The sequence below is a fragment of the Microcebus murinus genome, chromosome 12, assembly GCF_040939455.1.
Source record: "Microcebus murinus isolate Inina chromosome 12, M.murinus_Inina_mat1.0, whole genome shotgun sequence".
Lineage (NCBI taxonomy): Eukaryota > Metazoa > Chordata > Mammalia > Primates > Cheirogaleidae > Microcebus > Microcebus murinus.
The window spans coordinates 7974985-7988311 of NC_134115.1; the positions used below are offsets into that span (position 1 = coordinate 7974985).

At 36.3% G+C, this 13327-nt stretch overlaps 1 protein-coding gene across 1 annotated transcript in view; it reads right to left on the reverse strand.

Moving 5' to 3' along the window:
• LOC105881341 (contactin-associated protein-like 3) overlaps nt 1-13327 on the reverse strand; it is a 201165-nt gene that overhangs the window by 96499 nt on the left and 91339 nt on the right. The window contains exon 5 of the mRNA XM_020289234.2: nt 131-334. Within this exon, the coding sequence (XP_020144823.2) occupies nt 131-334 (204 nt within the window). The remainder of the gene's footprint in view (nt 1-130; nt 335-13327) is intronic.

Below are 13327 nucleotides of genomic sequence, written 5' to 3' on the forward strand. Positions count from 1 at the left end.
AGTGTTCTGGTTTGGATGATAAATTTTAGGGTTATTTTACTTCACTGTGAAAAGATTAAGTACTAATAAATGTACTCTTAGCTGAATAGATTTTTGAAACTGCTGCTACAGAAGTACAAGCACTTTTTACCTGAATTAAGAAAAAAGACAAGCTTTCCCTTCATTAATTCCAGAGTGATGTGATTTCCATGTTGTCCTTCTCTGTAGAGTAGAATTCCACTGCTTTGCATGGTTTTAAATTTCAAAGAAATAACATCCCTTATTGGCTTTATGGATTTTTTATCAAATCTGTACAACAGAGCACTTTGTCCATCAAAATAAGCCACCTCAGATCCTAGAAAAGAGGATATTAAAGACCAATTCTAAATTTAAATGGCCATACATGAGCACATTGAAATGTACAGGTCAACACACCACATCTCTCTCTCACACACAAAGACATACGGTACATTTCTAGTCTGTTCATAAAAGGGGGAAACTGATACTAACATATTTTCTGTTGGCATCATGAACTGATATAACTAATACTCACTGTTAGACTTTGCTAATGTTTTCCCAAACTTCATCATCTAGAAATACTTTAATTAATCTTCTCCCAATGGCACCTTTAGAGTGGCCTAATTCTTCTCATTCTGTTTGATTAAAAACAATCAGGAAAGAAGTTGTATTTCTACTACATGAATTCTTTATTTTATTTTATTTTATTTTATTTTATTTTATTTTATTTTATTTCTTTAGAGACAGGGTCTTGCTTTGTTGTCTAGAGTGGCCAGAAACTCCTGGGCTCAAGCAGTCCTGCTGCCTCAGCCTCCTGAAGAGCTGGGGCTACAGGTGTGCCCCTGCACCAAGCTCATTCATAGGTTAAGTGCCAGTGTCACCCAGTTTAAATACCTATTCATTCCCAGTAGCTTTATCTTCTCTTGATTCTTACACATGTATTAACTTTAGAGTAAAGATTTTCTCTATATGTAAAAGATATATACACAAACCGAACGTATTTATTAAATACTGCTTTAGGCATGTAGTAAAGATTCTGTATATTAAATAAATTGATATGTAATATTTTTCTTAACCCTTGGCTAATTTTATTGCTAACAGGAACTGTGATGTTTCAGCTTGTTTAGGCCACCATGCCCAGTTTTTGGTGAAATGCCAGTCTAGATGTTGCGCAGGTACTTTTTAGAGGTGACTAACAATAAATCAATAGACTTTGATTAAAGCAGATTAACCTCCATAATATGGGTAGGCCTCATCCAATTGGTTGAAGGCCCTAAGAGAGAGGGAAAAAAACAACAACTTTAGGTTCTCTAAGGAAGAAGGAATTCTGCCTCCCGACTGACCTTGAACTCAAGCTGCAACATCAACTCTTCCCTTGATCTCAGGGAATCTCCAACCTGCCTGCATTTTTCAGACTTGCCAGCCCCTGTGATCGGGTGAGCCAGTTCCTTAAAATAACTCTCTCTCTGTTTCTGTTTCTCTGGAGAAACGCATCCTGTTGGCTCTGTTTCTCTGGAGAACCCTGACTGCCCCAGATTGACCCGTGCTTGGTTTTCTTGGATGCTTTGTCGAGACAGCATGATCTTAACGACATTATTTTGGATCTTCCTGCTGCAGCTGTCAGAACTACAACACTGCCACGTTCTCTCAGCTTTCTGATGCGGTCCTGTGATTTCACTATAAATGTCACATACACTCAGCAGATCAAGAAAACAAGTTGTATTTTATTAATAATATAAAACAACATTTGTCAAAATCAACTGTAGACCAAACAATAGACACAAAAATGAATTAATATTATCCAGAAAATTTTCTCATCTTTTTCAAAAGTAAGAAAGAAGACAAAGAAGCAATTGTCCTTTGAGAAATATATTCAAGTAATAAGTGAAGATGCATGAAAAACCAATAAATTAAGAAGCTATATGAAGCTGACTAGCTGATGTCATTCAAGCCAATGAGAAGGCATCACTTATCATTTTTAATTTCACAAAAAATATTACTAGTACTTTTTTACATGGCTATCCATTTCACTCACATTATCCAAAATTTATACAGTAAACCATACCTCAAAAATTGTCTATTTTATGCAGCTCTCATTTAAAATTTTTAAAGTTTGATTTTCTCACATTTGGTTTATATAAAGAATTAATGCATCAAGTACATAATGAATAAATACCACATTCTGTGTAAAATATATGTAAATTAAACAATTATTCCTTGTTATATAACTAATTATGTGCATGATAAAAAACAAAACTCTCTGTCAAATCCAAATGAAGACATCTATGATAATTACATGACCATAAACTAAGGGAAACTTAAAAAAGATAGACTAGAGACTTTCACATTTTGACAACGCCATGGCTATGTTTTTATTGTGTCTTTGTTGCTTAAAGGCAATGGTAATATTTGGGCTTTATTATGATTATGGTTATGGTTATTTTAGTTCACTAAAGAAGGTTTTGATCCCAAAAGGGTTTAGCCTGGATTATTTCAACCTATTTTTCCCCCATTCCCTTTACAACTACTATTACTCTGCAATAGTAGTATTGATCTTCTAAAGCATGTAGAGTATATTTCCAGGAATGTTTCCCTCAGGCAAAATAGAATAGTAAAAAAGTTATCAAGTAAAAGAGACATAAGCAATGACCTTGAAACTCTTTTGTCCTCTAGATAATGCCTTCATTTTCTCTCCATTGTGATTGCTAATGCTTGTAATTAGAAATTTAACAATAATATGCTTTTAACTCATAATATGTATTTTTAAATAGAAACAAATGAATAAATAAAAAATTCAAGTTTTAAAAAAACAGCATAAGATACTCAACTGTGATTTGTAAAGCTAATACATAAAAAAATATGAAACTAAACAAAAATGATGTCTGGGATGGAGAGCATTTAGTCCGCAAGTAAGCAGCAGCTTGCTCTCTGAGGGCTGGTGAGGGAGACTGCCAGGAGTCTCTCTTGAATACGATCTTCCCAGGGGGAAGCAAAATTTCAAGTCTCAGTGCTTAGAAGTAATTCTAAAGGTGAACCCTCCCCTCATTTGGCCACAAAAGTCATATTTTTAACATTTTAAAACACTTGTAATAGCAAACAAAACTTCTTACAGCCATAATCAATACAAATAATCCACTACAATATGTATTTGAATGAAAACTCTAAAATAAAATAATATCATTCAGGATCACATTTAATATTATCTTTTATCAGAAACCTTTTTGGAAAAAATTCATTTGTATGAAATCCAATTATATAAATAGAAAATGTAGTGGGATACTGAGCAATCAGGGTCACTTATCATGTTTATAATAAGAATTCAAAGTTCCTCAACATTTTCAGAATATAGAGCCTGCCATCCAAAATGAATGGAGAAAGCTTAGATTTTGGTTTAAAGTAGAAAGTGCTTGTATAATTTTATATGTATTTAGTTTGTAATTACTAGCTTTATTAATTAAATTTTACAGCATTTTAAGCTGTCCACTGTGCTCTTTTAAACTAATTTCTGCCTCTTTTCTCTCCCCAGTGCCCTAAAAATAATGAGGCAGACAACCACCGAGGGCACCCCATGTGCCAAGCACTGTTGTAAAACTATAGATACCAACTCATTCAACCCTCACAACAAGCTGTGAGAGAGGAAGGTTTGTATTCTCACTTCATATAGGAGGAAACTGAAGCACAGAGAGAGAGGCTATGTAGCCTATCCAAGATAAAACCAGGATTCCAGCCTATATGGTATTCTCTGAACTACTTATACCTATATATATATAGTTTTGACTACTGAATCTCTATCAATATTAGCAATATGGATCCTTATATGTTAGTCCACTACCAGTGGATCAGGAGCCACATTTTCAAGTATTGAGGCTAAATTTGTACTTATATATTTAGAGTCTTTTGGTCTAGTCCCACTACCAGCCTATACATACATACATACATACATATATATATATATATATATATTATATAGGTATAAGTAGTTCAGAGAGAATACCATATGGACTGGAATCCTGGAATCCTGGTTTTATCTTGGATAGGCTACATAGCCTCTCTGTGCTTCAGTTTCCTCCTATATGAAGTGAGAATACAAACCTTCCTCTCTCACAGCTTGTTGTGAGGGTTGAATGAGTTGGTATCTATAGTTTTACAACAGTGCTTGGCACATGGGGTGCTCTCGGTGGATGTCTGCCTCATTATTTTTAGGGCACTGGGGAGAGAAAAGAGGCAGAAATTAGTTTAAAAGAGCACAGTGGACAGGTTAAAATGATGTAAAATTTAATTTTTGAAGAACCCAGGGAATCTTTGATTTCCAAGTCCCATGATTAGATCCTACTCAGCAAAGAGGAAGAGATTGACAACCATCTGCGCGTACAGGGCTGCTTTTCTGCCAGTCGGCTTGTTCCTTAGATGACTCTGGTGACCTAAATCTTACTTAGAAGTGTATCTATTTCATTTTCTCCTGTTAGAGGAGAACAAGAAGTTAGAAATGATACTTGAATGTTATTGGTACAATTATCACGTCATCGTTTCCTCCAAGAATATTGGAAAGGAACTAAGGACAGATGTGTTCACAAGGTACCCACACACTGATTCTTGTAAGATAAAGAACTTTGTCAGAAAACATTCACATGTCTGGGAAGAACTGTGTCAGAAGTAATTTTGCTAAAATGTGTTATGCCCTCATTCATGCAGATAATATTCACGGAAAGCCTTCCAAGTGCTAGGTGAAAGATAAAATGCATACGGTAATGAATTATTTTCAGCAGCATACAGTATAGAAAAGAGGACATATATTCTGAAATATGATTATTTCTGCCACATTCCCAGTGATGCTTCTGTAAACAGACATTTGGCCCAGAATGACTTCTAAGAATGAATAGGGAAGGAGTCTACTTACTTTAGACTCCTGCAAAGTGTGAAATCTCTGAAAAGCTGAGGCAGAAATAGTTTATTTCTTGAGTTGCTATTTCCTTGAACCACATTTTTAGCTTTACATGTTTCACACCCAAAATGTACTCTTAACTCTGACTTCTCATTACTCACTGTAGTTCCTAACAGGGGCTTGTCTCTTCCCAATCCTGCTTTGCATCTCTTCCCATGGGAGACACATCAATATTCAGAGGAAAATGATAATTGAAAAAGCAAGACCCTAAGAAGTGTAAACACTGACAATTTAAAAAAGAAAAAAACCACTACTAATCCACAGAAATTTTCCTGAAGTGCCTTATGGACCATCCTAATCTAAATCAACTAGGAGTCATCAGTTGGAGACTTTAGAAGAGGAGATCAGATCAAACCATGAATCAGGATTTCTGTGGGTGAGACCCAGGGCTTCGCATTTTTAATAAGCAAACTAGGCAGTTATGATGTACAGTAAATCTGAAAGATGATTTATCAGAGAGAATGGGTAGATTACAGAAATTTATTTTCTCAAAAAAATTGCATATTAATTCCAATATGGAAACATGAATATCATCTTCATAGAGTTATAATTTTTATATAATAACATGCCCTTATTTAAGGTTACAGTTCAATGAATTTTAACCAATGTATAATATATACTTTGTGATTGCCAAAAAAAAAACAAGGAATAGACCATTTCGTATCAACTCATGAATTGCCATTTGTATTAATCCCCCTAAACCCAGACCCAGTCAACAAAAGATCTACTCTAACTACAGATTAGTTGTGCCTGTTCTAGAATTTCATAAAATTGAACATATATATATTCTTTTGTGCCTGAGTTCTTTTGCTAAGCATGATTCAGAGATATATGTATGCTGTTGCATTTATCAAGTCGTTTCTTTCTTATTGCTGTAGGGTATTTAACTGTATGACAATTTATCCATTAATCTGTTGATAGACATTTGAGCTGTTTCCAGGTTTTAGCTCTTATAAACAGAGTTGCCATGAGCATTCATGCACACATTTTTGTGTGACATATGCATTCATTTTCTCCTGAGTAAATGCATGGGAGTAGAGTTGCTGAGTTATACAGTAAGTGCATATTTCACTTAGAAGAATGTCAAATTGTTTTCCAAAGTGGTAGCAACACTTCCACATTCTCACCAGCAATGTATGAGCATTCCGTATCTTCACAAAACACTTCAGTGCTTCCATCCTTTACAATGTTAGCCATTCTGGTAGGTGTAAAGCAGTTTCTCATTGTGATTTTATTTGTATTTCTCTAATGACTAGCAATGCTGGTTGGTTTTAGTGTAATAATAGATTGGGATAGGTCTATTGGGATTCTACAGATCAATTTTGGGAGGAGATTAATTTAATAATATTGGATCTCCCAATCCATAAAGATGCAAAGCTTTCCAAGGAAATATTTGCCTTTGTTCACTCACATCATGGTCTCTCCTTCTGGGGACAGTAACACAGGGAAAACAGGCCTTGGTTCTACATTTCAGGGAAGGCCTTGATCTCCCCTCTCAATTGTTATGCTTGACTTTTCTCCTCTTTTTTTTCTTCCCTTTTTCTCTTTCCTCTTCTCCCATTCTCCTGGTAAAAATGTATCATAAAATAGTCACTTACATATCTGGAATCCACTGTGAGCTGGTTCACATTCCAGTTCTCCAACTTACTACTGATAGATATGGATTGACTTTTTTTCTTATTTTGAGTTTCTATTTATTTCTTTTCAAATGTCTGTTGAAATCTAATTAGCACTTCAGAGTTTTGTAGCAAGATAATTTTCAAAATATTAAGTACATTGTATTTTAGACACAGTATATGAAGAAATTATATACATATTGTAAACACTCTGTTTTCCTCAATGCATTTCCATGACTTGAAAATAAATGTAGTTATACTTTCAGTTAGGACAGGCAAACCTGCAGAAGACTGAACTTCTCACTAAGGACAAGTAGAAAATATGTATCAAATGAAGTTTAAATAATCTTTTTGAAAGTATTAAAGAGCTACTAAGGCAGCCAGGACTTGAAATTATCAAGATCTTAGAAAGGAGATAAACTCAGAACACTTCCTCCTGCTTTTACCCTGGAAGCATTTGTCAGTTCCCGAGGAGCCGTGAGCAAGCGAGCAGGAAGCCCAGTGGAAAGTGGCAGGACAGCTGAGAGGCTGGGCCACGAGGCAGAGGTCTCTGCAGACTCCTGATCATTAGGAGTCACAGAGTGGAATTCAGGGATTGTCAGAGACAAGTTCTGATGAAAATCCTCAAATCACAGTTGGGACTGAAGAAGCACCGTACTGCAGATGTGAGATACAAACCCGCCTATGAGAGACGGAGACCCTGCCTGAGTCAGCTACACCCTTACTTGAATTAAGATCTGTGCCTCATCTGGGAGCCCATTGCAGGCTGGGATGGCGACTCTCCGAGGCCCATTTTGTCCTCTCTAGCCTCCACAGATTTTCGTACAAAATGTTTGGAATACAACTAAAATTATCAAGACATCGAAAACAGGAACAAGAGAAAAAACAAACAGTAGAAAAGAGCAAGAGGTAATCTAGACATTAAAGTTAGCTAATAATCTTTAAAATGAATGTGATTGACATTTTCAAGAACATAGATAGGAGGGAGAATTTCACTAGAATCTATCAGTAGAAATCCCCAAACTGAAAATTGCAATAACTGAAATCAATGACTCATTTGTTGTATTTAACAACCAATTGTGATTGCTCACAGCAGAAGATTAGGTTAGTAAACTATTAGGTTATTCAATATGAAATGTCCGACGTTGAATCAAAAGTGTATTTGTTATATCTCAAACAAAAAGCAGTACAATTAATCAAAATATGCGCCTAAACTATCGACACAGTTTTGTCATCTTAACAGTAGCTTATTTATGCCAGCAGCGAAGAAGCCTGCAGAGCAAGTGGTGATGAAATCGTGAAAGGCTTTTCCCACAGTTCGTTGAGAACGGAATATTTTTCCTTGCAAGAAGTGGTCCAAAGCCTGGAAGAAGTAGTCAGTTGGTGCAAGATCTGGTGAATACAGTGGATGGCAGAGAGTTTCCAAGTCCAGCTTCTCCAGTTTGAATAGCGTTGTTTTTTGCGATATATGGTCTTGCAAGAGGATTAGCCTGTCTCTATTGACCAATCTTGGCTGCTTAATTACAAGCATCCTCATCATTTCATCGAATTGGGTGCAGGAGACATCCGCTGTAATCGACTGACCGGTTTCATGAAGTCGTAGTGGCTAATACCAGTGCTAGAGCACTAAACAGATACCGTAGCTTTTTTTGGTGCATATTCAGTTTTGGACTGTGTTTCAGCACTTCATCTTTATCAAACCACTGTGTGGAATGCTTGTGATTGCCAAAAAGAATCCATTTTTCATCACACATAACAATACAGTGTAGAAATGTTTGTCTTTATGTCATGACAGCAAAGAAAGGCACACTTTGAGAAAAATTTCTCTTCTGACACTCATTTAATTTATGTGGAACCTATCTATCCAGCTTCTTTACTTTGCCCATTTGTTTCAGATGGTCCAATATTGTTGGAACAGTACCGTCAAACCTTGCTGCTAATTCACTCATAGTTGGGATGGATTCGCTTCCACTACGGCTTTCAGTTCATCGTTATCCTCCGAGGTCCTCAGAGAGCCTCTCACGTGACTCATTTTCAAGATCAAAATCACCAGAACAGAACTTCTCAAACTATCTATGTACTGTGCACTCGTAGCCACATCCTTCCCAAACACTCCGTTGATATTTCAAGCTGTCTACACTGCATTGGTTCTCATTTTCAAAAATAACACAAATTTTTGACTTATCCGTAGTTTCACAGAAATTGCTCTAATAAAAAAAAGTAAAAGATACGCACAGGCCAAAACATGTGTTTTCAAGACTGAGGATGTACCTTCACAATAAAAATAAAACAAGAAGTGTCAAAGTGAAATGTCAGAGATATTAACTGATTTAGCACTTAAGGAAATTGGACATTTCAGACTTAACCTAAATAGCCGACAAAGCAGTACATGTTGTCTACGCTGCAGCACAAATAGAGAAAAGCATGGAAGAGAAGAGGGAGAGAGAAAGAAAGTGGGAAGAGAGTAAAACACAAAGAAAGTGTTGAGAAATATAATTGAGGAATTAATGAAATGTGGCTCACAAGACCATTATTTTATTGTATCACCCTATATTACTATATTAAAGACAGAAACAGGAGTTTGCAGGGTTTTGCAGTGAAGGAATGTGTGAACTCAATGGTTCACTTATCAGAGGCTGCTATCGTGGGAGAGCTCTCAAATCTCCGGCAGGGATGTTTTCCAGGAAGGCTTCCAGGTTCCTCAAAATCTGTGAGCTTCCCTGTGTATTGAAAGACAAGACAAGGCAAATACGGCCCACAGGATGGGAGCTGGAGATGGTGAGTGCCCTCACCACCATCTCTGCCCAGAGATGTGCCCCGGTGGTTATAAACAACCTGTTTTATAGAGATGGGGTTCCTGCTCTCTCCTGTCTGTCTACCTTTAAGTCCATAATAACTAAATCAAAGAAATATAGAGTCACTATACCCCTTTTGTTATACCTTTGTTCATTGACAACTACCTCTTAGAAATTAGAAGTTAACCCCTGAAGGACTTTGTACCTGTTTGTTCACCTAGATAGATGAGAAGCCCTTTGAGAAGACCTTTGACCCCAACTCACTACCTGTATCCCTAGCAACAGCATTCCCTGATATGCAAATATGTTACCCTGACGACTGGTAATTGATGTCTGTGATTATAAAACCCTGTATGAATCTAACCATATTGCTGGCAGTTATGGGGATACGCCAGTCTCCTGAGTACCTCGCTGTGTTATATCTGATCTTTTTATATATAAAACATAAACTACACCTTAGTCTCTGCGTATTCTTTTATTCTCTCTGTTTCCTATCAATTTCCTTATCCTCTGTGGTGACCCCTATCTTAGGGACCTGGCTCCACGGGGAGAAGCAGCTGATCTCCTCATGGGCCTGCCTCAACTACTCTCCCCCGCAAGAGAGGGAAGACAATAAGATACAGACATCTCAGACAGATGTAATTGAAATCTCTGAAAGAAGGAAAGGGAACGAGAGGCAGGGGAAATGTCTGAAATAAATAATAGTGGAGAATTATCTGAACTGATAATTTATCAATTTATAGAAAAAGGAAATGTAGCAAAATCCAAAGAGGATAAGTTTAATGAAAACTAAAATAGCCACATCAAAGTAAAACTGCTGAAAATCAAAGACAGAAAAAACAAAAATCTTAAAAGTAACTACTTTTGAGTGATATCTCATTGTGGTTTTGATTTGCATTTCCCTGATGACTATAGATGTTGAATATTTTTTCATATGTATCTTGGCCATTAGTCTGTCTTCTTTTGAAAAGTTTCTGTTCATGTCCTTTACCCACTTTTTAATGGAGTTGTTTGATTTTTTCTTGCTGATTTTCCTGAGTTCTATATAGATTCTAATTATCAACCCTTTATCAGATGTGTTGCATGCGAATATTTTCTCCCATTCTGTAGCTTGTCTATTTGCTCTAGTGATAGTTTCCTTAGCTGTGCAGAAGCTTTTTAATTTGATCAGGTCCCATTTATTTATTTTTGTTGATGCTGTGATTTCTTCTAATGGAAGTATCACAAGAATGGGAAAACAAATACCACATGTACTCACCATTAAATTGGTACTAGTTGATGAATGCTAATGTGCACATATGGGAAGTAACATGCGTAGGGTGTCGGGCAGGTGGGAGGGCGGAGTGGATAGGTAAATCTAGCTGTCTGGGGGATGCACACCTTTGTCAGGCAGTGCAAAAGCAATTTATGTAACCAAATCATTTGTAGTACCATAGTACTCTGAAAAAAAAGTAAATCCAACAGTGCCTACAAAATAAATTTTATAGGGAAAATTATTGAGACACCTGTTTTAAAATGTGACTTGGAGACATTAAAGAAAATCTAAATTTTAAAAAAAGAAGTAACCAGAGGAAAAAAAATACACTTCCTTTACAGGAATAGAAATCAATTGTCTGTTGATTTCTTACCAGAAATGATGAAAACAATGTAATGCCATTTTAAAAGACTGAAAGAAAATAAAAACAGTATTCTACAGCAAGCTGAAATAGGCTTCAAAAATAAATATAAAATAAAGACATTTCCCAAGAAAATAAACATTATGAAAATGTGTCACCAATAAACTGTGCTAAGAAAAATACTAAAAGGAGTTTTTCTAGCAGAAAGGATTTGATTCAGAGAGAAGGATAAAAATTCAGGAAAGGTAAATATGTGGGTAAATTTAAGTGAATACTAACTGTAAAAAAATTATAATATTAATATTAAATATTTTGATATAAAGTATATATACACACATACATATGTGTGTATAGAAACTAAAACATGTCAAATAGCACATAATGGGAGGGATTTCAAGTGATGTAACTTAAATCCTATTGTTGTTTGGAAAGTGATAAAAGCACTAGTTGATGGTGCACTTTGAAGTCTTTAGTAGAATGTAAAATTAAAATAGCAAACAATAGTGGAAAAATTGGAAAAATAAAACTTGATTAACACATAAGAAACGAAGGAGAAAAAAGGAATATAGAACAGGTGAGCCAAATATAAAACAAAGAGTAAACAGCTACAATTTCAAATATATCAGGAATTACATTTAATATAAATGGGCTAAATAAAATATATCAACTAAAACTCAATGATATCCAAATTGGATTTAAGAAATAGAGAGTTCTTAAACATAAAGACACAGAAAGTCTGAAAGTAAAGAATAGAAAAAGATATTCCATGCAAACACTAACCAAAAGAAAGCTGGCATAGCTATACGCTCCTGTCATCAGAGAATGTAGACTAACAGGCAAGAGGCATATTAGAGATAAATAACGATATTTCAGAATGATAAAAGAATCAATTTTTAAAGAAGATAAAACAATTCCCAATCAATATGCATTAATGAAATAGCTTCAGCCCGTGTAAAGCAGGTGTCTCTCTTCCTGTTAGTGAAACGAAGTAGCTCAGGCGTGTTCAGCTCGCGGGCAGGACGTGGAGGAGAGCAGCGGGAAAGAGCAAGGCCCTGCAGGTGTGGCGCTGGGACTGGCGCCCGTCAGTGCTGCCATCGTCAGCCAGAGCAGGACGTGGCTCACTGGAACACGGGCAGAGAAGCGCAAGCCACTCACGCCGAGGCCTTGGCAAGGGGGCTGCAGAGCTGGCGCCAGTGACGCCAGCGACCACGACACGCACATGCGACAGCGCTGGAAAATCAAAGGCGTGTGGAAAGGGAGGAACACCACCGAGGCAACACGGAACTTCGACTGTCTCATGAGTTATGAAAATTTTCCGTGTCCCAAAATCTAATCAAGCACAAGTAAAATTTTAGAAGGGAGATAATAAAATGTGCTTATTTTCTCCAGTCACGATTTATTTTGTTTTACTAAAAACATCCACTTGCTTTGTGTTGTTCCTACAGAGAACAATATAGCTCTAAGTTAATCCATGTGAAACTGCCAATATTCAACTGTATTTGATCTGCAAACCTGGCAAATACACAGTTCAGCCTAATCACAAGTGAAGCTAGAACGGTGAATAAGAAAAGGACTCATTGGTAATAGCATAGCTAAATAACACAGGTCTGAATGGCACGTAGCGCTATTTGAAGACTAAGTTATAAGCAAATGTAACAAAATAGGTGAAAAAATGAATCATGCATAATAAAAATTATTTTCATTTGGGATATCATAAAAGAGTTCTTCATGAGAAGGACACTTCGGAATTCTATTAATTATCTGAGCTATACTCTAAATATTAAAGTTCAAAAAAAAGAGTCCTCCCCTCCTAGACCCCCACCCACCCTCAAATTTTCCACCATTAAGGGAGAGAAAAGTTGTCAACTAAGCTCTTCTTGGTTATTTATGAAGTCAACTTTGAATACTAACCTTTCTCTTTTATCCTTCATCAGTTACTGCCCACAAGTTACGAATGAATCCTAATTTAACAGATTACAATTACAATCCTAATTTAACAGAAACTGGAATCAGACAAAAGTAAGTTAGAGTATTATCTAGTGAAAACAATACAGCCCTAGCATGGATAGCAGAATGCAGGCCCCTAAAATCTGCATTACTGGGTTGGGAATTAAAGAGCTGGAAAGGACCCTAAGCACTTGAAAAAACAACAAGAGAAGGACTGTTCTATGTTTTGCATTAATATAAAAGAAAGCAGAGTGATTTAGAGAACTCTGAAATTGAGAAAAAATAAAATTGTCACAGTAAAGAAGAGGAAGACACAGAATCGAATAGCACATGTTTAAACACAGGGATGGCATGGTTTGCTGCTGACACCCTGGCAGTAGCAAGGAGGTTGCTGCCACCAATCGCTATCTCAAT